The sequence below is a fragment of the Gymnodraco acuticeps genome, unplaced genomic scaffold (genome assembly GCF_902827175.1).
Source record: "Gymnodraco acuticeps unplaced genomic scaffold, fGymAcu1.1, whole genome shotgun sequence".
Taxonomy (NCBI): domain Eukaryota; kingdom Metazoa; phylum Chordata; class Actinopteri; order Perciformes; family Bathydraconidae; genus Gymnodraco; species Gymnodraco acuticeps.
In genome coordinates this window covers 410,343-435,051 of record NW_022992180.1, presented here as the reverse complement: position 1 = coordinate 435,051, position 24,709 = coordinate 410,343, and the positions used below count along the sequence as shown (strand labels likewise).

Genomic DNA, 24,709 nt, shown 5'->3' with positions numbered 1-24,709 from the left:
TCCAACTAGAAGGTAATTTTACTCCCAATAGAAGGTAATTTTACTCAGAATAGAATAAATTAACCATAATGATCTTTACAATAAAGAGCTTACGAAATGAAGGACAATACTGTTCTTATTACGATAATATATACTATTATTAATGGTAAATCATTTGTCATTCATGACAATATGCCCGCTGTATTTATAAATCGTGATTTATTACAACTTTCCATGCTCAATTCTGATGTTACACAACCGCTCCGAACAAAACAGCTTTCGCCGGTTAGTGTAACAATGAAGCACAAAACGCCTCTTTGTATTAAGCGAGCTGCCACATAAAGTACAGCTTAACATGCTAACCTTTGGTGAGCTACAGTAAAGCTAACTTCATGTTCAACACAAAACCTTTAACGTGCATTACGTTGACGATTTTAAACACAACTTAACGGTCTCTACTACCTCATTCACACCAACAGTGTTTCAGGGCCGGTTCGGAGCTGGAGCTTGAAAAGCACCAGGTTTTCCTGTTCACACCACAGCGGAGCAGCCTCTTAGCTCCGGAATCCGGTTCGTTTCAAGCACCAAAAAATTGTCCGGCTAGAGCAAAAGCACCGCATACGTTACGCTTACGTCGAGGCAGGGGCAGGGGCAGGGGCGGGATCAACTCCTGAACAACAACAAAAAGCCGGCGTTTTATTCAGTTTGTACACAACGATGGAGAAACTTAACAAGCAGCAGTGGTCCACTGAAGAGACCAGCTACCTACTGGGAATCTGGTCTTCTGAAGAGGTACAGAGGAAGCTGGAGCACAATCGGCCATTGTTGTTGTCGGTGTCAGCTGTGAGCGGTTTCCGCACGGTTTGGCTTTATGAAGCAGGCACGCAAACGCTTACGTCATGACGCAAATGATGACGCAATGATGCAGCACCAGTCGGACTCTAGGCGGTGTGAAAAGAGCCAGAGCTAAACCGAAGAGCCGGTTCTGAACCTGAAAAGCTCTAGCACAGAGCTTTAATATACAGTAAAGAGACAAACCCACCAGCATTATAGGATATACTCAGTGCTTGAATTGCAATAAAAAAGGTGCCATGTTGCAGTACTCTAAATCAGCAACTGTTTCAAGTCAATTTATTTATACAGCCCAAAAACAAGAATTTGGCTCAAAGTCATAGTATATCCTATAATGCTGGTGGGTTTGTCTCTTTTACTGTATATTTTAGAAAGGCTCACTGTACTTAAACAAAATGACTCAGGGTGCATCTGAGATTAGAGGGGGTGCAGGGGTAAAGTGATATTTTTACAAGTGGGGAGTGGATCTAACACAAGATTTTTTTTTTTAATGTTGAAGTTAAATGCATCAATCTGGTGCACTTTGAGAGCAAAATTAAGAGAATTATGGATACATCTCAACATCCATATGAAACAGAACTGTAAACAGATTTACTATTTCTTTATGGATATTTTACAAACCACTCCCCTTTTAAACTCTATTCTGGTTTTACTGTCATATACACTGAACAAAAATATAAATGCAACACTTTTGTTTTTGCTCCCATTTTTCATGAGATGAACTCAAAGATCTAAAACATTTTCTATATACACAAAATAACCATTTCTCTCAAATATTGTTCACAAATCTGAAAAAATCTGTGATAGTGAGCACTTCTCCTTTGCCGAGATAATCCATCCCACCTCACAAGTGTGGCATATCAAGATGCTGATTAGACAGCATGATTATTGCACAGGTGTGCCTTAGGCTGGCCACAATAAAAGGCCACTCTGAATTGAATGTTAATTTCTCTACCATAAGCCGTCTCCAAAGGCGTTTCAGAGAATTTGGCAGTACATCCAACAACCGCAGACCACGTGTAACCACACCAGCCCAGGACCTTCACATCCAGCATGTTCACCTCCAAGATCGTCTGAGACCAGCCACTCAGACAGCTGCTGCAACAATCGGTTTGCATAACCAAAGAATTTCTGCATAAACTGTCAGAAACCGTCTCAGGGAAGCTCATCTACATGCTCGTCGTCCTCATCGGGGTCTCGACCTGACTCCGGTTTGTCGTCGTAACCGACTTGAGTGGGCAAATGCTCACATTCGATGGCGTATGGCATGTTGGAGAGGTGTTCTCTTCACGGATGAATCCCGGTTTTCACTGTTCAGGGCAGATGGCAGACAGCGTGTGTGGCGTCGTGTGGGTGAGCGGTTTTCTGATGTCAATGTTGTGAATCGAGTGGCCCATGGTGGTGGTGGGGTTATGGTATGGGCAGGCGTATGGTATGGGCAGGCGTATGTTATGGACGACGAACACAGGTGCATTTTATTGATGGCATTGTGAATGCACAGAGATACCGTGACGAGATCCTGAGGCCCATTGTTGTGCCATTCATCCACGACAGCGTGTTCCAGTTCCTGCCAATATCCAGCAACTTGGCACAGCCATTGAAGAGGAGTGGACCAACATTCCACAGGCCACAATCAACAACCTGATCAACTCTATGCGAAGGAGATGTGTTGCACTGCGTGAGGCAAATGGTGGTCACACCAGATACTGACTGGTTTTCGGACCCCCCCCAGACCCCCCCAATAAAGCAAAACTGCACGTTTCAGAGTGGCCTTTTATTGTGGCCAGCCTAAGGCACACCTGTGCAATAATCATGCTGTCTAATTAGCATCTTGACATGCCACACCTGTGAGGTGGGATGGATTATCTCGGCAAAGGAGAAGTGCTCACTATCACAGATTTTTTCAGATTTGTGAACAATATTTGAGAGAAATGGTTATTTTGTGTATATAGAAAATGTTTTAGATCTTTGAGTTCATCTCATGAAAAATGGGAGCAAAAACAAAAGTGTTGCATTTATATTTTTGTTCAGTGTAGTATTTCATTTTTAGTGAGTTACTCAGATGAGTACCAGGAGACAGCGTTTGGTACTCTGGTACAATTGTGGTGAAGGCAGCTCAGTTAGATGTATTTGAACCGAAATGTCTACAGGCCTAGCAGAAGATGGCATCTTTTTTACAGGAAATTCCAGCCAATCTCTGTTTTTAAACCATGAGCTGCAAAATGAGCGCCTTACCCCACTGTACAGACGAGTTGGGAACTTGTTTAAATATACCTGGGCAGGCTCTGTTTTGCCGAGGTCCTCTGGCACTTGCGGGCCACCGAGGGGTGGCGGTGTTTGGGGCGACGAAGACTGCTGCTCCGGGGGCGGGCAAAGCGGTGGCGGCACCTCATGACGCATCTACTGAGTAATGTGTACCGCCGTGCCGGTACTCAGTAAGAAGTGAGTACCGGCCCAATTCAAGCACTGGATATACTATATGACTTTGAGCCAAATTCTTGTTTTTGGGCTGTATAAATAAATTGACTTGAAACAGTTGCTGATTTAGAGTACTCGCACCTTTTTTATACCAATTCAAGCACTGAGAGAAAGAGAGCACGCTCGTGAACTGATGTTTTATTGAGAAGATGATCACTACGTGACAGAAGTTTTCAAAACCGTTTATGTTCCCTGGTACTTCCAGTCCAACGCCTACTGTTAGAAAATCAGGCCTTCAAACGCGACCCACCAGTTGAGAACCACTGCTCTAATGGGTCCGACTAAAATGACAAATAGCGTTAGTTCCACCTATTCCGTCACCGAAGAAATCATTTAATCATTTTTTTTTTTCAGGGGGGCCACAGGGGGGTCCAAAGTCAGTGTTAGGCCGGCACTGCCCCCCCCCCCCCCCCCCCCTCATCTCACTCCTAACACATTTAAATCTACTTTCAGCAAAGATAAATGTTCATAAAATACATCCATTGTTTGTTTTATATGCTTCTTGAAATCCTAAAAAACACATTGTTTTTCTAGAACAGATTACAAATCGCCTGAAAATGGTACAAACAAGTGGCTACATGTTTGACGAAGGTGTTGCGCTGGGCTATATCTTGCAATCGAAAGTGAAACTTAAACTCGCTCCATTGCGGAGATATTCCCGCGAGAGTGCGGAAAACTTAAATGAATTCACCCCCCCCCCGTTGACAGGGGTCGCCAGTCTCTGGCACTGTTATTTTGAGGGTCGCGGGCTGAAAAGTTTGGGAACCCCTGGTCTACAGTATAGAACATCTACAGTCGAATATATTTATTTATATACTATTACAATACACATTATTACAGTATTTCAAATTCTACATTCTGTTTTTATCTTATCTTACTCTATATGTATATAGTTTACTCATACATTACATCACTTTACTTTCTTTGCAACCCCTTAAAGCGCTTTACATCAGCATTTGCCCCAGTAAAAAGCAGCTTCTCTTCATCCTTCTGCTGTGTTCTAGGTTCCCCCCCTCGGAGCACCCGGTCCTGGCCCTGCCGGGGGCTCCTGCTCAGTTCCCGGTGACGGAGGAGCATGTGAGCCTGCAGCGCTACGTGGTGTGGTCAGACAGCATGGTGGGGGAGGGGGAGAAGCTCATCGCTGCCCTGCTGACCCGGCCCTACGTCAGCCTTCACCTGAGGATCGGCAGCGACTGGGTGAGATGTTTATCACAACTCATAAGCTAAGTTTGGACATATAAGGTTGTTCACAGATATATATGATCTCTCCTCTGGTTCACTGAGAAATTAAATCAGCAACACTAACATTCATTAAGATAAGCATGCCTTATTTTATTGAGGAAATGCACTTGTATCAAATATTTAACCTTTCACAAAAAACACTTGTCCTCCTTGAATTTAAAATTGTATTGATCATGTAAACCAGGGGTGGGGAACCTCCGGCCCCCGGGCCGTATACGGCCCGCGAGACCATTTGGTGTGGCCCTCGAGGTAATTTATAAACACACGCAAAAAAGAAAAAAATTTAAGAAATCTAGACCGCAAAATAATTAAACAAGTGAGTGCCTGTTTTTCCTGGCCAAGGTCAGGGTCCTTGAACACAACACAAGCCTAACGTGTCATCACGTGGTATATGTCTCGTCTGACAGGGGTGTAGTTCTGACGGAGAGCACCAGAACGCCGCTCCGCTCCGGCACTTCCAAACATTGCAGTACCCATAAGGAGCCGTACACATGCTGCAGTTTTTGCGTGGCTGTGTCTTAGTTGTAAGCCCAGTGGCGATCTGTTCATCTGTCATACAGTCAATAACTGTGTTGTTATTAGCATCTGGTTAGCTAGCTATGCTAACGAATATAAGAAGCTTTTTCTACAACCAGTGAGGCAAAGGCACATCTTTATATGATCATTATAGTTATAAAACAAATAAGAGAATAAAGTAAGCAGGTATAAAATACTATATGACAGTAAAAAAAAGTTGTTATTAATAAACAAGAATACAGTTTGAAAGGAGAGTGATTTGTAAAATATCCATAAAGAAAAAGAAAATCTGCTTACAGTTGTGTTTCATCTGGGTGTTGAGAGATGTATCCATAGATCTCTCTCAAAGTGCACCAGATTGATGCTGTTAGGGTTAGGGTTACACTGGGTTTTTTAACTTCAACATTTAAAAAAACAAATCTTCCCGGGGGAGCATGCCCCCCGGACCCCCCTAGAGGAGGTTAGGTCCCCCCCCACTTAAATCATGTTCACATGGATAGGAGTCTAAATACATTTGCACACATCTTGTGTCCATATCTTTCTGTTTTGGTGGTCATGCCACAACCGTGCACGTGCATGCATGCGTGAGTCATGGCAAGATATCTGGATTAAGAGGTTGCTTTTTCTTTGCACAGCATGAAAGAAAGGTGAAATGAGTGGGCTGTGATTTTAGTATTTTTAAGCTAGGTCAATAATTTGTACGGCCCTCGGAGGATGTTGAAAACATTGAAATGGCCCTTGAGAGGAAAAAGGTTCCCCACCCCTGATGTAAACCAACGTGTATGAGTAGGGTTGGGTATCATTTGAATTTCCACGATTCTGATTCCGATTCCGATTCTACTTTTCGATTCCGGTTCTTAACGGTTCTTAATTCCGATTCTTTGAGGGGCAGGGTAAAAAAATGATACATGCTTCTTCCACCAAAAAAATTACATTTATTCGAGAAACTTTTACACAGGTTAGTATACAGTAATATTCACATGAATCAGTCTGTTTATATTCACTGCTATGTAACTTTAACCTGAGAACCACTGAAGCTACAACAGTGCAACAGTCCAACTTTTAAAGAACAGTTCTTGTTGAGAAAAACAAGCATATCTGCCTTCTCAGGCATACCAGGAAGAAATGTTTGAACATTTTAAAGTAAAATGCTTCAATCTGGTGCACTTTAAGCAGAATTACTAGATCTAGGGGGTACAACTCTAAACACCCATATGAAAAAGATTGGTTTACATTTTAATAATCAAATAAGTATGTGAGCATAACCAATAACCCATAGCCAATAACAAATACATGGAACGTATTTTATTTTTGTTGTTCATTCAGATCTTATTTTACTATTTTATTTATGCATATTTTTGTATCTCTCCAGTTTAAAACGATATGTCTGGTTTACTGTCCTATAGTATACATTGGAATGATTTCAAACCTGTTTTATCCCAATAATTATAAAGGAGTGCCTTGGAAATATGTGTTTACATAAATTGTGATCAAAACGTTTGAGACCCACTGAGACAACTTAGACAAAAGTGAACTATCTAAACACTCAAGAGTCCTTTACCTCACTGAGCTGTAGTCATCAGCCTCAGTCTGACTGGACTGGAGAGGACTCTCCCTCCACATCATTGTAGAAACATCTTCTTCTTCCGTTAGAGCAGCTAGCACCACATGCTAATAACAACAGCGCCCTCCCTTTCTCCCTCGCTCTCTCCCACGCTCACTCGCATTTTGGCTGTGAGCTGCGGGTGCCAGATAATCCAACATCCCCCATTTTCATCACTGACAGCGGCCATCGTACAGGGCAAATGAAAAGTGTAACCGGGGTGAAAAGGGTGTTACATTTACTTAATTATGAATGTTGTTACATCAAGGCCAAAAATTAGGATGAGCACCAACGGTCAAAACATTTGTTTTTCCTCCCAGAGCTGTCAGCGCAGCGCCTCCACAGATCTGGCGCCCTAGGCGAACATCTATAATGCCAGTGCAACGGGCCGGCCCTGGGGCCTCATTTATAACGCCGTGCGTAGGATTCACGTGGGAAGGTTGCTTATGTAGTAGAAATCCGAAAAATAGGTACAGAAATTTTCCGACATTTTCCGATTCACCAAACATTGCGTACCGGCGAGGAAAGTGCGTACAGCACTTCCTACGCCGGTTTCCCTTTATAAATCACAATCGACTCGAAATGTGGTGCAGCTTTTGCGGGCTTCACGTAACGCCCATATTTGCCTATAAATAGTCAATGAAACGCCCATTCATTCATTCATTCATTCTGACTGACTGCATGAAGAAGATCGCAGGAAATGACGACAGAACAGCTAAAAAAGACATCTCACACCGTGTCAGATTCTGGTTCTTTTGGGGAGGTGGAGATAAATCATATTGTTTGGTGGATGCCGTTTGAACCAGAGTAGCAGCATGGAGGTCGGATCGTCACCAAAATAAATAAATAAGTGGTCTGAAAAAGGTTCATGACAAAAAAAATACACATAGCCTTCCTCAGGCAGTGTGTTTGTACCGGGGACAGGAGACCCCCCCTTGATGAGAGACTGTAAGAAATTATCGGGGAATCCCTCCGGAGTGGAGTCATGTCGATTGGATCTGAATTATGTTTTTGTATTTGGTGGTTTGTGTCCCAGCTGTCGATCAGCTGTGCGCAGCGTCTCCACTGCAGCAACTCTATATCCACCAGTTAAAGGAAATACAACTAATGTGTTGTGTTATATTAGCTGTACAATTTACCACATATGGTGTTCTTAGCTTCCATACCTCCTGTGTTTTATGAGCGACTTATCAAGTCTTAGCAAACGGCATAAAACATGATTAAACATGGTAGTATATAAAACCATGCTCGTACAACCTATAGAAATGCAAAACCGCATAATTTATGAGAAAACATTTCATAACATTAACACAACATATTCGAGGTGGTTTTAAATAACATATCCGTATTTATTTATTTCTCCAAGTTATGTTTTTGTGTGCACTGAGGAGTCTCAAACAAGCGTTTGTTTCATCATTTTAAGATTGGCTTTAATCAATGTTTGAAAATGAATTCTTCATATATGATAAATGAGAGGTAACGTTTTATTTATGGTATTATTTCCACATATTTCTCTCCATTCTTCCTTCTGCCAACGGTGTCGCAGTTTCTCGTCTCTCCCGTTTTTGTGCTTAGTGCGTACGCATGGGTTAGAGTTTGCGTGGAGGACCACACGTTTTCCCGTCAAGTTAGTATTTTATAAATCGCAAACATTGCGTAGAAACTGGCGTACGCCATTTTTTGAGCGTATATCCCTTTATAAATGAGGCCCCTGGTCTCAGGTTACGCTGTAGGAAGTGTAGGTACAACGCTACATTTCCCGCCCTGCCGCAGTCATACAGTAGGCTACGGAGAGCGGCGAGAAACATTTCCTCAGGCATCGAAAAGCGGAACCGAAATTCACATTTTTAAATGATGCCGTTGGAATCGAAATGTTGGAACCGGTTCCGAACCGGAACCGGTTCTCGGTACCCAACCCTACCGAAGCACAGCACGGCTGCAACTACTTAACCCCAAATAAAATAACCCAATAAAAAGAGTTATTAAATAATAGTGAATTCACGTTGTAATAACAATAACTCATCTCTCTCGCGTTTTCTTTTTGTGATTTGCCAAAAGCCACTGTGTCCTACTTGGGTTGCCGTCCGGAGTTGTCCAATATGGCGGACCATCTCGCACATGCGCACTGCAGATCGGGCAGAGCTGCAGATCGGGTAGTGACAGGGGGGAGTCTCCCTCCGCAGCCGGTTGCCGTAGTTTTGGCACAATTCCGTACAGACCGACGTTAACAGCAGCCCTGTCTGTGCACACGGAGACCGACTCTGTCGTCCGGTGATCTAACCGCCTTCTGGAAAAGCTTCACAAGTACGTCGGTACGCAAATGCGCTTTGTGACACAAGTGACGGTACGCATTTCAGATTGTTGCCGCGCATGCGTACCTGCGTACCAGTTATGTGCACCCCTGGATATATATATAAACACTAGATGGCTCAAGGGGGAGTCGCCAGCGTAGCTCACCGGTGGCCATCTTGCCACAGTCAACAACTACTGCTACAGCTGTTGTAAGGTGAGTGATCTGCACAAATATACTCTTAACTCGCTGAAATCTTGACTGATTTACAAATGGTTTGGTTTATTATAAACGTTATTAGCATGGCTGTGATACAGGAGACAACAAGACATGTTGAAATGATTATAAGTATGCAGTATCATAACTACATCTTTGATGTTTATAACAAACCAAACCGTTTGAAAGTTGGTTGAAAATTGAGCAATCTACGGTTATTTCAATAGTGCACCATAGACATAATGTTATGAATGAGCGAGCTGCCTGTGGCAAGATGGCCGCCATGTGGCAACGTCGGTCTCCATTGACCAGCAGCGCGGGTGAGTCATCTAGTGTTTATATCTATGGGTGTAACGGTATCCGTATTCGTCCCGTACCGTCACGGTTCGGTGCATAGTCACACGACGAATACGCCTTTTTTTTTTACGAGTCATTCAGGGCAGTATCCACTACACTATATATAATCCAGGGGGCGGTATTGCGCCTAAAAGCTGTTTGCCAGCTGCCCTTAACCTGTTGAACCCATGGATGTTTAATAGAGTGGCGAAGTCACGCCCATCTACTTCCGCCCCATGGGACCTTATTTCTTAAAAATTATGTATTGAAGTCAATGGAGAGAGAAAACGTATCTTTCGATCCCGTTTGAATTGTGCCATGAATTACACATATGATGTTTGTCAATCTTAAAAAATAATTTCCATGTCAAAAAAGTCACAGTTTGTCTTAAAACTGTTGAAATATAAGACTATGAAAAATTCGCAACTAGAAAGACTACAAATCCCAGAGTTACACATTACACTCGTGTTACTCACCGAAACCTTGTAAAGCCGGTCCCGCATTCTGGCTCTTACGGAACCGACTAACTCCCCTTTTGTGTATGTACAGTTCTCAACATGCCCAGACTTGTAGTGATTTTCACCTCTTTTAATACTTTTCACTTAATTCTGAAAGAAAGAGGTGAAATGTGCCAATGTGACGGCCATCTTGGTGTTGGTGACATATGCAAGAGCAGAGATGTAGTTCATTGAGCGCTTCACAAAAAAAAATGTGTGACAGCATGGTACTGGATTGTTATGATGGATTTGATATGAACAAGGCGGCCGCAGCAGTTAGCAGCTAGCAGCTAGCGGCTAGAGGCTAGCTAGTAATTATGCTAATGTACACATAAATCGTTATGTACTTTTATATTACGCTGATAACAGGATCTCGTGATATCCAAGCAACAGAGCTTCATTTAGCATGATACTTTTGTGGGTTGTACATGGGTTATACACAGTGTTGTGCTAGTTACTGAAAACCAGTAACTAGTTACCATTACCAGTTACTTCATTTTAAAAGTAACGCAGTTACTTTACTGATTACTTACACCAAAAAGTAATGCGTTACTGTGCAAAGTAACGTTTTAGTTACTTAGAAAAAGGGCTCCCATTAATGCCCTTATAGCCTTCATTTCAGTACTGTTATTGCATTGGAGAATAATACAATCTGTTGATCAACTTGACATGCATTATATGCAATCTGGATTGCATCGATATTAGCTGGCTTTCCATTTTTGTATATTCTTTCTCCAGGTAGTTGGAAAAAGTTTTCCGTCCCATATGCCGTGTGCCGCCCAGACATGGTATCATGCTAACTAGCTCCCTGAAAGCGGGTGACTCCACTGTAGCAATAGCCTGCATGTGTTCTACAACATACCGTGCAATGGCTTTATCGACTTTTCCCTGGCTAGCAGTCCCTTGGTTAAAATCCAGCCGCTGTTGCTTAGGTGGAGGTGGAGTGGCGTCGGCTGAGTCTCTGTGGTCTTAGCTACTAGCTTCGTCCCAGCATGTTGTTTTTGCAGATGTTTTAAGAGATTTGAATTACTGGTTTGGGCAGTAGATCGGCTCTTTGACCCGCCAGGACACAACTTACATTTAACTAAAACGTTCTTGTCTTTGTGCTCGACAAAAGTGAAATAGTGAGAATATCTCCAGGTGGAGAAACTAGACTTGAGCTCCGCCGCCGCCATGATAGTCTTGTTAGTAAACAACACAAACACGCCCACAGCGCGTCTCCGCATGTGACACAGGAAGTATCTAAGTACATTTACTCAAGTACTGTACTTAAGTACAGTTCTCATCTCTGTTCGCCTGGCTGTTGACTATATAAAAAAACTAACGCAGTAACGGAGTAACGCGCCATGTAGTAACGGTAACTGAGTTACTGAATTTAAAAAGTAATGCGTTAGAGTACTAGTTACTGCCAAAAATAAGGCGTTACAGTAACGCGTTACTTTATAACACGTTAGTCCCAACACTGGTTATACATGAAACCACTTACAAATATATATGTATTTTGAGTTATGATCAATTGTGATTTAAATCTTTATCTAAAAAGTAAAGCTGATGATGGATTACTGTGGTGGGGTTAAAATAACAATAGCCTATTTATCTTTGAAATGTGATGGAGTAAAAGGATAGTAACTGTGATTATTCATGTTAAGTACCCCACAAGTAACTAAAACATATAGTACTTGAAGGAAAGGTGTAAAATGTTGCCATAAATACCAATATCACACACTACAACACAGACTATAACACCCCTTGTTGTTAAATACCAGCCATGTGCAATATATCTTTAATTACATTTTCGTAGAGCATTGACTTTTTCAGCTGAATAAATATTATAACTCTCGATGGTTTTGTTCAGCATTGCCAGCTTTACTGTTGAGCTTGATGTTGTGCCCAGCATTCTCCTGTCCTGTGCTCTGAAATCAAAATGCGGATAAGCATAAAACAACACTAAAATAAACACTACAATACAATACAATATTTGTTTTTTGACAACAAAGGTTGTTCATTTGTGTGTATAAATATACAACACAGGCTATATGTATATATATATATATATATATATATATATATATATATATATATATATATATATATATATATATTAGGGCTGTCAAAAGATTACAATTTTTAATCAGATTAATCACAGCTTTAAAATTAATTAATCATGATTAATCACCATTCGAACTATGTCCAACATATGCCATTTCTTTATGTATATTGTTGTGGGAATGGAAAGATAAATGAAAGAAGGCGGATATATCCATTTAACATACAGTATGTATGTTTATTATAAAACATTTCTGTGTGTCAAAATGAAAGCCCACACACCTATCAATCATCAAACCGTGGGGTCTTAATTCATTACGTGTTGATTTCTATCAACGGGGGGGTAGGCTACTTCAGGAAAGTCGACGGGGAGTACTTCGTGACCACAGAGTGTGAACGTTGTGATCAGCTGTTTTAGCGCAGTTCTCCAGTGAAGGGGGGGAGGAGTCTCCCTCCGCAGCCGGTTGACGTAGTTTTGGCACAATTCCGTTGTACAGACAAAAGTTTTCAAAACCGTTTCTGGTCTTCAGTATTTCCAGACAAGTGGCTACTGAAATCAATCTTACTAACTGCTGTCTGTGCAATTCTCAGCGCGAGTTGGCGGACTTTATTTTGCTTACTTTAACATCATTTTTCATGGTGGGGCTGAGCCATTTATGGTATGGGTGTAGCCTACCCCAGCCATACCCTGGCGCTGCCACTGGTGGGATGTATGGGGCGGGCCATTCTGCACATGCGTTAAATGCGTTAAATATTTTAACGCAATTAATTCATTAAAATAAATTACTGCCGTTAACGCGATAATTTTGACAGCATTAATATATATATATATATATATATATACAGTTGGGCAAAAAAGTATTTAGTCAGCCACCAATTGTGCAAGTTCTCCCACTTAAAAAGATGAGAGAGGCCTGTAATTTTCATCCTAGTTACACTTCAACTATGAGAGACAGAATGGGGGGAAATAATCCAGGAAATCACATTGTAGGATTTTTAATGAATTAATTGGTAAATTCCTCGGTAAAATAAGTATTTGGTCACCTCCAAACAAACAAGATTTCTGGCTCTCACAGACCTGTAACTTCTTCTTTAAGAGCCTCCTCTGTCCTCCACTCGTTAACTGTATTAATGGCACCTGCTTGAACTCGTTATCAGTATAAAAGACACCTGTCCACAACCTCAAACAGTCACACTCCAAACTCCACTATGGCCAAGACCAAAGAGCTGTCAAAGGACACCAGAAACAAAATTGTAGACCTGCACCAGGCTGGGAAGACTGAATCTGCAATAGGTAAGCAGCTTGGTGTGAAGAAATCAACTGTGGGAGCAATTATTAGAAAATGGAAGACATACAAGACCACTGATAATCTCCCTCGATCTGGGGCTCCACGCAAGATCTCACCCCGTGGGGTAAAAATGATCACAAGAACGGTGAGCTAGGTCCCAGAACCACACGGGGGGACCTAGTCAATGACCTGCAGAGAGCTGGGACCAAAGTAACAATGGCTACCATCAGTAACACACTACGCCGCCAGGGACTCAAATCCTGCAGTGCCAGACGTGTCCCCCTGCTTAAGCCAGTACATGTCCAGGCCCGTCTGAAGTTTGCTAGGGAGCATTTAGATGATCCAGAAGAGGATTGGGAGAATGTCATATGGTCAGATGAAACCAAAATAGAACTTTTTGGTAAAAACTCAACTAGACGTGTTTGGAGAAGAAAGAATGCTGAGTTGCATTCAAAGAACACCATACCTACTGTGAAACATGGGGGTGGAAACATCATGCTTTGGGGCTGTTTTTCTGCAAAGGGACCAGGACGACTGATCCGTGTAAAGGAAAGAATGAATGGGGCCATGTATCGTGAGATTTTGAGTGACAACCTCCTTCCATCAGCAAGGGCATTGAAGATGAAACGTGGCTGGGTCTTTCAGCATGACAATGATCCCAAACACACCGCCCGGGCAACAAAGGAGTGGCTTCGTAAGAAGCATTTCAAGGTCCTGGAGTGGCCTAACCAGTCTCCAGATCTCAACCCCATAGAAAATATTTGGAGGGAGTTGAAAGTCCGTGTTGCCCAGCGACAGCCCCAAAACATCACTGCTCTAGAGGAGATCTGCATGGAGGAATGGGCCAAAATACCAGCAACAGTGTGTGAAAACCTTGTGAAGACTTACAGAAAACGTTTGACCTCTGTCATTGCCAACAAAGGGTATATAACAAAGTATTGAGATGAACTTTTGTTATTGACCAAATACTTATTTTCCACCATAAGTTGCAAATAAATTCTTTAAAAATCAGACAATGTGATTTTCTGGATTTTTTTTTTCTCATTTTGTCTCTCATAGTTGAGGTATATTCAGGATGAAAATTACAGGCCTCTCTCATCTTTTTAAGTGGGAGAACTTGCACAATTGGTGGCTGACTAAATACTTTTTTGCCCCACTGTATATATCAGGGATGCAAACTCATCAGGTATGAAAAAGGTGATCCGAGCCCCCCGACCCCACGGAATATCGGCTTTAAAATGAGGAATAACAGAGGATTTTAGCAGTCAGAACAACTAAAGCAGCAGTGTTAATAATAACAGAAATGCCAAAGAGTCACATCTAATAAAAATATATAAAAGCATTTATTTTAATTGTGTAACAGTCAGTTTATAATTTTGGCAGCACTGTTGAGCATTTTTGAAAATGTATTTTCATGCCTCTGTTCAAGGCTTAGTCTTTCTATCTGTATAGCCGGTGGTATAAAGTAACTAAGTTCATAAACTCAACAAGTACTATACTTGGGTACAATTTTGAGATACTTGTACTTTATTTAACCTGTTAACATAGCCGCGGGAAGTCATTTTGCTCAGGGGGTGCTGCCAAAAGTGGGGAGGAGGCCGCTTCAAAAAATAAAATAAAATGCGGGGCCGGGTCGGGCCCAGCTGTCAGTGATACGAGCCGCATAAATTGTCTGTTAAAGGCGAGACACCGCAGGCAAAAACATCGTTTTTCATGCACTGGTCAATTTTGAGATGTTGTGCTGTTTTGATTCCATTACATGTTTTCTTTCAGGCTTTTGGAAGGAAAACGTACAAAATACACATTTAAGTGTTCATTTTACTATAGTTTGTCTATTTGCGTCTGTAGATTTCTCCTAAATTCACCAAAAGTTAGCATTCTAACGTAACATAAAGTACCGCGACCGCTGTGTGCACCATGTCAACAGAGATATCGTTGGAAAGATCCGTCTCTCCTGCACAATCTCATCAGATCCAAATATGGTCATTTCCTTTGTATCAGCAACCAATCGTGAAAGTACAAAAGGGTCTTAAACCAATAAACGAAATCTCATTGGCTGGTGTCAATTTCTGACAACGTGATTCGTTCAGAAGCGTCACGTGGTGTGCTAAAAAACTTCCTGGTTAGCTTTCCGCTAGAAATTGAAATCTCAAAATGGCGAAAGAACGGCGAAAAAAACGTTAACAGAGAAGACAACAACAATTGTCACTTGCACGAAGCAAGATTATACAAAAAACAAATGACCCCGAACATGAAATACCTTCACGGAGTGCGTCGATGCGCAAGCTGTCATGCAAAGAACAGGAGGCTTTAGATAGCGCCTCACTGCAATCTTTAAAGGTCGTTTTCTCAAAATGAGTTTTTTCTCCTACTCTGAGTTCGAAATGTCAACTTCAGTAGCACGTAGATACACCAAACCTTCCAGTTATATTCCTATCAATATTATGAAGGCTTTTACAGAAGGGTTTGTTCATATGTCATTCATAGCCTGAATTATATAAGATTTTATACCTAGAAACATGGCGAAAATTGATATGTTAGGGCTGTTGACAGTATTTTCTGATTTATGGAGTGATAAAGAGAGATATCCAAAATCCCTTCTGTAAAAGCCTTAGATGCTAATATGACTACAAAATGAAACGAGAATTTTGAACCTGGCTTTATCCAAAGTTCAGATTTCTGTTCCTGAAATCTGTTAAAATATGCGCACATTTAATCAGATAATGGCTCATTTGCATATTCAGAAAACTTGTAATACAAGAAACAATTGCCTTATTGTAGGTAATTAACTGGAGACATTTCTAGCTGATGTCTTTAAGTTAAAAAAAATTACCCTATTCACCTGGGGTGTCTCGCCTTAACTGTTTAGCTTAATAAACCATTATAGACCTACATCACTTAGCAACAGCTGCACTTGCCCACATGCTAACTATGGGTCTTACAAACCTACATAACATTACAAATAGTCAGAAAATATTATTTACAATATTAATAAAACTAGGAATTCAATTTTAACTGATTGACAAGGCAAAACACTGCACAGCAGCAGCAGCATTAAAGGAAAAATATCGTTTTACCTTGTGTTGGTGCTTCACAAAACTCCAAATGTAGCCTGGGGTGGCACTAACGAAGACCCTCATTAGAGCAGATACATCCACATTGTCCAAAATGTTACTGTGGACATGCATCAAAGTCAGATGTGTCAGTCTCTTCTGTGTCATATTACTCTAGTTGTAGAGGCGATGGGCTGAGGAGTAGCTGGTGGTCCACTCTTTTTATTGAGTTGTTTGTTGGAGAAAAAAAATCCAAAATCCTTTTTTGCGCCATTCTAGAAAGTTGTCATTCTGCAGTGTCTTGTCAATTACGTCACTCTCCCACGACCTACGACCTAGATGACTCAGATTTTATTTATTTGGAAAATAAATTCAAGCCACCTGACTGATACAAATATATACTATGACTGTATACAGCTAATTTTATTTTAAGTAAAATCATAACTTTAATCATTTTTATTTAGGTGGTCACTCAGTTTTTCAAATGTACACCACTCGCCAACAGGGGGTGCTGCAGCACCCCCAGCACCCCTACTTCCCGCGGCTATGCCTGTTAAGCCCGAGAGACCCCGGTACCGGAGCCCTCCCCGCAACATCTTGCAGGAAACAGTGTCTGAGGGCATCTTAACATTTAATAAACTATGAATGTTTTATATCCATGTAGCTGGAAGAAACTCATCTAACTGATCATTTTTTTATTTTTTTATTTTTTAAAACCCACAATGCTAACACTGAGCCTCTGAATTAGAAACGAGCTAAAAATGCTAACAGATTACTGCACCGAAACTCACTTATAAAACCTTATTATTTATCCTTTCTGCACATCCAACACATCGATTCGCATCGTGAGATGACACAGAATCGATGGGTACATACATTATCACTATATGATAAGAACTCACGACTTTATAAACAAAAACAGACATCAAAACATGTGGCGCTAGGTAGCTAAAAAAGCTAACATGGTTTACCTGTGTCGTTGTCTGGTCAAAAGTGGTCTTCAATGGCATTAAAACGATAACAACGCTGCTGAAGTTAATCCATAGGTTAATCCAATATGTCTGTGTCCCTTTGAAATGATTTCTGATCATCCATAAGCAATAAACCTGCTTTTCCGTTTCCAGATGTCAGAGCGAGAGATAGGTTTACTCTGATGCAAACCTGCATGCACAAAGCCCCCACCTTTTTTTTTTACCATGTGTGTGTGTGGGGAAATTCCCCTTCGATTCCATTAGCTCTAGCGGTTATAAAGAGATTTCATTCGTCAAAATCGACCAAGGTGGGCCAGAGATATGGAAAATCCACCCAATTGACCCCAGAAGTGTTTTTTTTTTCTTCTAAATCTCTCTAAAAAGGTAAAATGTCACTTTTTTTTGCATCAATCTTGATACAGGGTACTTATTATATGTTGTACTTTGGATTCCTAAAGCTTTTAGTCTACCTTACCATCATCCAAGGGTAGTTTTCACTATAAGTAAAAAATAATTTTTGGACGGACACTATAATTTACAGTTTTTTACTCTGTTCAATCTGAATTTTCTTTAAAATAAAAAAACATCTATATTGATTCTGACTTTTCTACATCCAACTACATCATTACTTTGAGAAAAAATATTATTAATTTAACCCTTTTAGAAGGGAAGATATGGTCATTTGTTCTGGGAATTTTCGAGCCTGAGACCTGAAAAACAGGCTCAGGGCTTAACAGGTTAAGTATTTCAATGTTTTGCTACTTTGTTCTTCTACTCCTCTACAATTCAGAGATAAAAGGTGTACTTTTACTCCACTACATGTATTTAATACCTTTAGTTACTTTACAGATGTGGATGAATGATGTGAAATATAATCAAGTGTTAAATCAGACTTTAGTTCCACCTGGAGTAAATTCACAAGCTACCCTGCAGTATAAGTCATTCAAACTAGCTGCACCTTTACCAGCTTTGAGAACACTTTAATGATCAATCATTATAAAACATATCATATATATTATTCTGAAATGGACCAATCTGTACAAGGACTACTTTTACTGTCGCTACTTTAACTATATTTTGATGATAATACTTTTGTACTTTTACTTGAGGAACATTTTGAATGCAGGACTTTTACTGTAACAGAATATTCCTACACTCTGGTACTTCTACTTCTACTCAAGTACAATATCTGAGTACTTCTGTTTTACTCAAGTACAATATCTGAGTACTTCGACTTTTACTCAAGTACTATATCTGAGTACTTCTACTTTTACTAAAGTACCAGATCTGAGTACTTCTACTTTTACTCTAGTACAAGTTCTGAGTACTTCTACTTTTACTCTAGTACAAGATCTGAGTACTTTTAATCAAGTACAATATCTATACTTATACCATCTCTGTTTACAGCCTATGAAAACAACTATTAGAAAACGAAGACTAAAGCTAACGTTAGCAGATAGTGACAATGTATGTCAGTTAGCTAGCTCAACGATTCGTTAAATAATATTGCGACAGAAAAAAATGTCTGTTCACATCACGCTCTGCCGCTCCGACAGGGAGCTCTGCTCTGAACTCCCGAACGGTAAGGCGATATGGGTCCGTTCTTATTGTGCATCCATGGCTAAAGGTAAAACGCATGTAGTACTGAACACGTAACATGAACATGCCGGGCGGCGCGGTCCCGTGGGTTAGATGCGCGTTCATAATGCCGAGGAAAATAACTCTCAGAATAACGTTATTAGCACATTTTACAACTTGAGGACCAAATGTTTTCAATAAGGGCTATACAAACGTTCATACTGGGTAGTTTATTTAGTTTAAAAAAAATTATCCAACGATTTACAGACCACTATTTCCCAATGTAAGTCAATGGGAAAAAGTGTTTCCGCGCCCAGCAACCTAACAGAAGTGTAGTACCGCCGTTTGGCCACAACGAATATTTTCCTCAGAGTCCGGCGCACTTCCTGGGGGCTTGGTTGAACCCATAGACTGTATATATAAATGGACGTAGGGTCCGTGACGTCACCCATAGGATTCTGCAGATTTGCCGAGAAGCCCTTAGTAGGCGGAGTCGGACACTAACGGCTCGACAGTGACGTCAGAGTTCAACTCCCGCCTGCTCCAGCCTGCTACAAATAAGGGCAAAGAGGCAGAGCCGAGGCGGGACCTCCTGCACACCGAGCTGGAAGTTCCAGAGCTAGCTGAAGCTACCAAGCTAAGCTAACATGCTCCCCATCTGCACACTGCCGTCGCATTTTACGTTTCTAAGGTAAGCGGACATGAAACTATTCAGCAAAACTATAAATAATAATCTAAGTTATTGAGTTTTTAGCATAATACTTCAAAATCCTAAAATCCCTTAATGTTTGTATGCAATTGGGCTAAATTCAACACTGGAATCAAGCAAATATTAATATGTTTGCATGACATTAGTTATTTGTATTTTGATATCACTTAATTATACGTTTAATACATTTAAGTCAAGCTAAGGTACATGTGATGGTAGCTAGTTAGTGCTCTTACCTGTGAGGCCTCCTCCAAACAGCATAATAACCAGACTGTATCATTAAAACTAGAAGTACCAGTTCTAGATCCTTGACTTTAGACAAACAATTCAAAAGACAAAATGTATTTAAAGACCAATCTTTATTTGAAGGTGCCTCTTAACCTGGGATATTAGTTATACAGTAATAGTATTGACAATCTAAAAAAACTGAGCAACTCAACAGTCAACTTTATATTTCTTATTGTCTAAAGCATTTATTATTTTCATTTTCCCCCTCTCATATTCAGTGTGGACGGATTGAGACAGTGTGGTGTCCAGAGAGCTGCAGAGACTTCAGGGAGAAACCTCTGTGTGATGGACGTCCTGTCTGTTGGTTTGGAGAGGACTGAGGGTCTTTCCTCAGCGAGGAGGACCAGGCCTGATGGAGGAGGACCAGGCCTGATGGAGGAGCCCATGCTGGGCAAAGCTGATACCAACTGCACAGGCCTAGTCTATCACTTTATTTGACTAAATGTGTTTACTTATACATTTAATAGGTTTACACCTTCTGTCCATATGTGCTTTTTATTTAAAACATGTTTGATTAACTTTTGGTTCACATCTCAATAAATTGTATTTGTATTTGCACTCCTTTCGTCCATTATTCTTACTGAAAATGTTAGATTACACATTCACATCTGACTGAAGATTGGCCCCATTTATTTGTGACGTTGCAAACTCTGCGGTACAAGGCACAGGTGATGTGAAGCTCATAAAGTGAGGCAAATAGAAATAATCAGCTGATGGAGTGTAGATGTAGAAATAGGTGCATTCGATCAGCTGACTGTGTTTTCACAATAAAAGTAGTTTCTTAGTGAATGTCCTGTACTGGTCTTAAAATCTCATAACATCAGCTTTTAATGTTCCTCTTGGATGTTCTTCTTGACCCTCAGAGAAGGAGAAAATGTTGTGTCTTTCAGGCATGTCCTTTCCTAACAAAGATTGCAGGAAACATAAAACATATTATTGCAGAACAAGTGTGTTATTTATGAAAGCGGTGTGTTTGTGTGTTTAGGGGCTGTGGATATAATTATTTTGTAATTGTAATTTCTTTTTTTAAATTTCAACAGTGAGCTACAAAGACAATCAGATTATGAATGAACAGTATGAAGTTCATCAACATTGAAATATATGTTATTATCAAAATAATATTTAACTGTTATCAAAACGTAGTGCAACTGTAGAAGCTTGCTCTGTTGTCTCACTGAAAGAATAACTTTTACCACGTTTTTACAAACAATATTGAGAGATAAATAGTAGCAGTTCTCACTATGTGTTAAATATCTTTGCCTTCAATACATTAAATTAGAAAGCTGACAAAGTCATATTACTTGTTAACATCTAAATGTAACTTTTTGCATGGAAAAAACCCTCAACTTCACTGATGTGTAGGTGATCTAGTATTGTTTAATGGAATGTATATCAGTGTATTAAAGTCAATACTTCATTCATTTAAACCAATATATTTCTTGATTCTTTGTACAGTATGAAAAATAGAGTCTTTGTACCTGTGCTGAAGTTCACTGCTGTGAGGAGTCCAGTTCTGTCTCTCACTCTCTGGTCCAGCCTGTCTGCATCACCTGGACACCTTAAACAAACAGATATATATGTAAAGTACCATGTGTACAAACAATACAACTTATTCTCTTCTGTTGAACATGTTGGATTGTGTATTGTCCGAGTCAGGGTCCTTTTTATTTTACTGTAACTTTGGAAGTTGTGTTACCAATGCTTACTGTTTATTTGATACCAATTTGGTAATGCAATTAATAAAAACAACAAGGTTTGGGTTCGTTCTTCAGATGACTGTGACTTTAACGTGTAAGCTCAATAATGAACTCCAGCTCAACCAACCATATCTAAGTAATCATCTTGAAATATGACATTAATAATTGTAATATACACACATCTTATTGTGAGGTTGATTTCACATACACTACTTCGACATTAGCTTGTCTACATACTTGAGCATAGCCAATTTAAATTAACCTTAGCGATGCATACAGTTCCTACCTACATAATAAAATATCTCTAAGTTACAAGGATGACCTTATTTTATCAACCTCAAACAGAAGCCGTTTATTGTACATTATTATCCCACTTAAAGCTTAACACTTGTCTATTTCGTTTTAACCTTTATATATACAGTCTATGGTTTTAACTTGGAGACTACGATTAGCATCGTTAGCACCGATGTAGCTACCACTCGCTTACACGCTAACCCAAGCCTTAACATTAATTACGTAGCTGATTCAAATCATAAACAGATCAATAAGTACTCGAATTTCACTTACCGCAAAAACCGCATTCATGCACCGTCTGTTTTAACCGCAGAGAGAGTCACAATAGTCAATATATAAGCATGAAGAACAAACAAACACGGCCAGGGTCAAGTTGTGTTCCCTAGATGAACTAAGCAGGCAGAGTGCCTGTAGCTTCACGGAGCAGCTAGCAGAGAGACAATAAGCTAACAGCAGCAGTCACTTGACAGAGCTGTCACTCAATGTGACCACGCCCTAATTTATGCAAAAACTTTAAGACCTAATATAAATAATCGGCCAATATATGAACTGCAGTGTGTGGCACTTCCGTATTGGCGTCCCGGCTCTTCCCCAGAGTTCGCCGCTTGGTTGAACCCCATCCCTGTTTTTCAGGTCTCAGGCTCGAAAATGACATTTCCAGAATAATTAATTAAATTAATAATCTTTTTTCTCAAAGTAATGATAAACCTGTGAGTTGGATGTAGAAAAGTCAGAATCAATATAGATGTTTTTTATTTTAAAGAAAATTCAGATTGAACAGAGTAAAAAACTGTAAATTATAGTGTCCGTCCAAAAATTATTTGTTACTTATAGTGAAAACCACCCTTGAATGATGGGATGGTAGACTGAAAGCTTTAGGAATCCAAAGTACAACATATAATAAGTACCCTGTATCAAGATTGATGCAAAACAAGTGACATTTGACCTTTTTTAGCAAAAAAAACTCCACCTCCACCTGTGACACAGACACATTGGATTAACCTATGGATTAACCTTCAGCAGCGTTTTTATCGTTTTAATGCCATTGAAGACCACTTTTGTCCAGACAACGACAAAGGTAAGCCATTTTGCCGTTTTAGCTACCTAGCGCCACATGTTTTGATGTCTGTTTTTGTTTATAAAGTCGCAAGTTCTTATCATGGAGTGATAATGTAGGTACCGATGGATTCTGTTTCTGCTCACGATCAGAGATGGGGTCCTTACTAAAAAAAAGTAATACATTACATATTACATATTACTTTAAAAAAAAAAGTAATATATTACACTACTTCGTTACTCTCAACATAAAGTTACTTTACTCGTTACTTTACTCGCAGGGCCGGCCCGCCCCTCCCTACAGGCAGATCACGCAGACTGCTAAAGTTTCAAATGTTCTCTTTAGTTCAGTTTCCATTAAGACTGATCCAGATAGCTCCTGAATGTTTTCCTATCTGACCATGGCTGTCCTCTGTCTCCTGCTATCTGTATTTTGCGCAGTATATCTCTGAACGATGGTGATTCCACTGTGCAAATGGGCAACATTTCCTCTACTATGAAGGATGCTACAAGCCTGTTCATCTCTGCTTTGGTTACCGGTGCACTCACAACATCCTCACTCTGGGTTCGGGGGTCCTTAGCTATTAGCTTCACCTTAGCATGTGTTCTTTGCAGGTGTTTGTTGAGGTTTGACGTGGTGTTTACAGCAGTGGATAACAGCTTCTGGCCTGGACACAGTTTGCACCTCACCGTCACATTCCTGCCTATTCTTCGAACAAACTCAAAATAATGGGAATACCTCCACCCCTCGAAAGTTATCGCAACCCCAACCCGAGGTACATACCGAACCGTGAATTCTCTGAACCGTTACACCCCTAAGTTCCGGTGTTGTCTACGAGTTCAGTCCTTTTTCATCTTCTCGCTGCACAGGTTACTACTTTATGAGTAGAAGCCAAGCTAGCCTATTAAAACTTCGATTATTCAAGCTCATCGCTACCTTTTACCTCATCTCGATCGGAGCTGCGGGCTAAAACGCTCGCCCTCCAAAGGCTGCGACGAGCTGTCCCCCTCCCAAGGGAGGGGACCGCAGTGTTCACCGCTTGGACTCCCAGGAGCTCCGGACCGGTAAAGAGCGGACGCTCCAGCACGTCAGTCGGTGAGATCGCTGCCATTCTTTCTGATTGTGAGCTAATTTGTGCTATCTATACTCAAGAGGCGCTTTCACACCGCAGTACTTTTCCCACAAAGGTTCATCAGAACTTAGTTCATGAGAACTCTTTAGTTCTCATGAACTAAGTACAGATCGCATTCACACCGGAATAAGTCCCTGGGGGTGGATTAGGCAAATGAAACCGCTGACGTCACTTCTTCTTCTTCTGCTTTGGGTTTACTGACAGGCCGCAAACAACTTCACGGCGTATACTGCCACCCGAAGTCCCCGGCCGGAAGTCCCCGGAGTTGGGGACTGGCTTCAGTAGAAGCTGCTGGGACTCCCAGCAGCTTCTACTGAAGCCTTCCGAGTAAATCGCCAGAACGCCGACACCTCCTCATCTCCACTGCTCCCATGTTTTATTTTGTGTTGCCATAAGTTAGTCTCTCTGTGTTTGTGCTGGGCTAATGCTAATAATGCTAATGCGAGGATAATAAAATGGCGGCTTCACAAAACTTTTTGGGAGTTTTACGGGGCGTGGTTTGCAATCCGCCCAGCCAATCAGAAATAGGAACCTTTTTCTCCCACGAAAGTCCCTGCTCTCTAGCAGGGACGGAAAAGGGGGTAAA

General features: G+C 40.7%; 1 protein-coding gene across 1 annotated transcript in view; it reads left to right on the top strand.

Annotated features, from left to right (window-relative positions):
• Positions 1–24,709, top strand: part of pofut1 (protein O-fucosyltransferase 1) — a 45,295-nt gene that overhangs the window by 8,001 nt on the left and 12,585 nt on the right. The window contains exon 5 of the mRNA XM_034205039.1: positions 4,314–4,506. Within this exon, the coding sequence (XP_034060930.1) occupies positions 4,314–4,506 (193 nt within the window). The remainder of the gene's footprint in view (positions 1–4,313; positions 4,507–24,709) is intronic.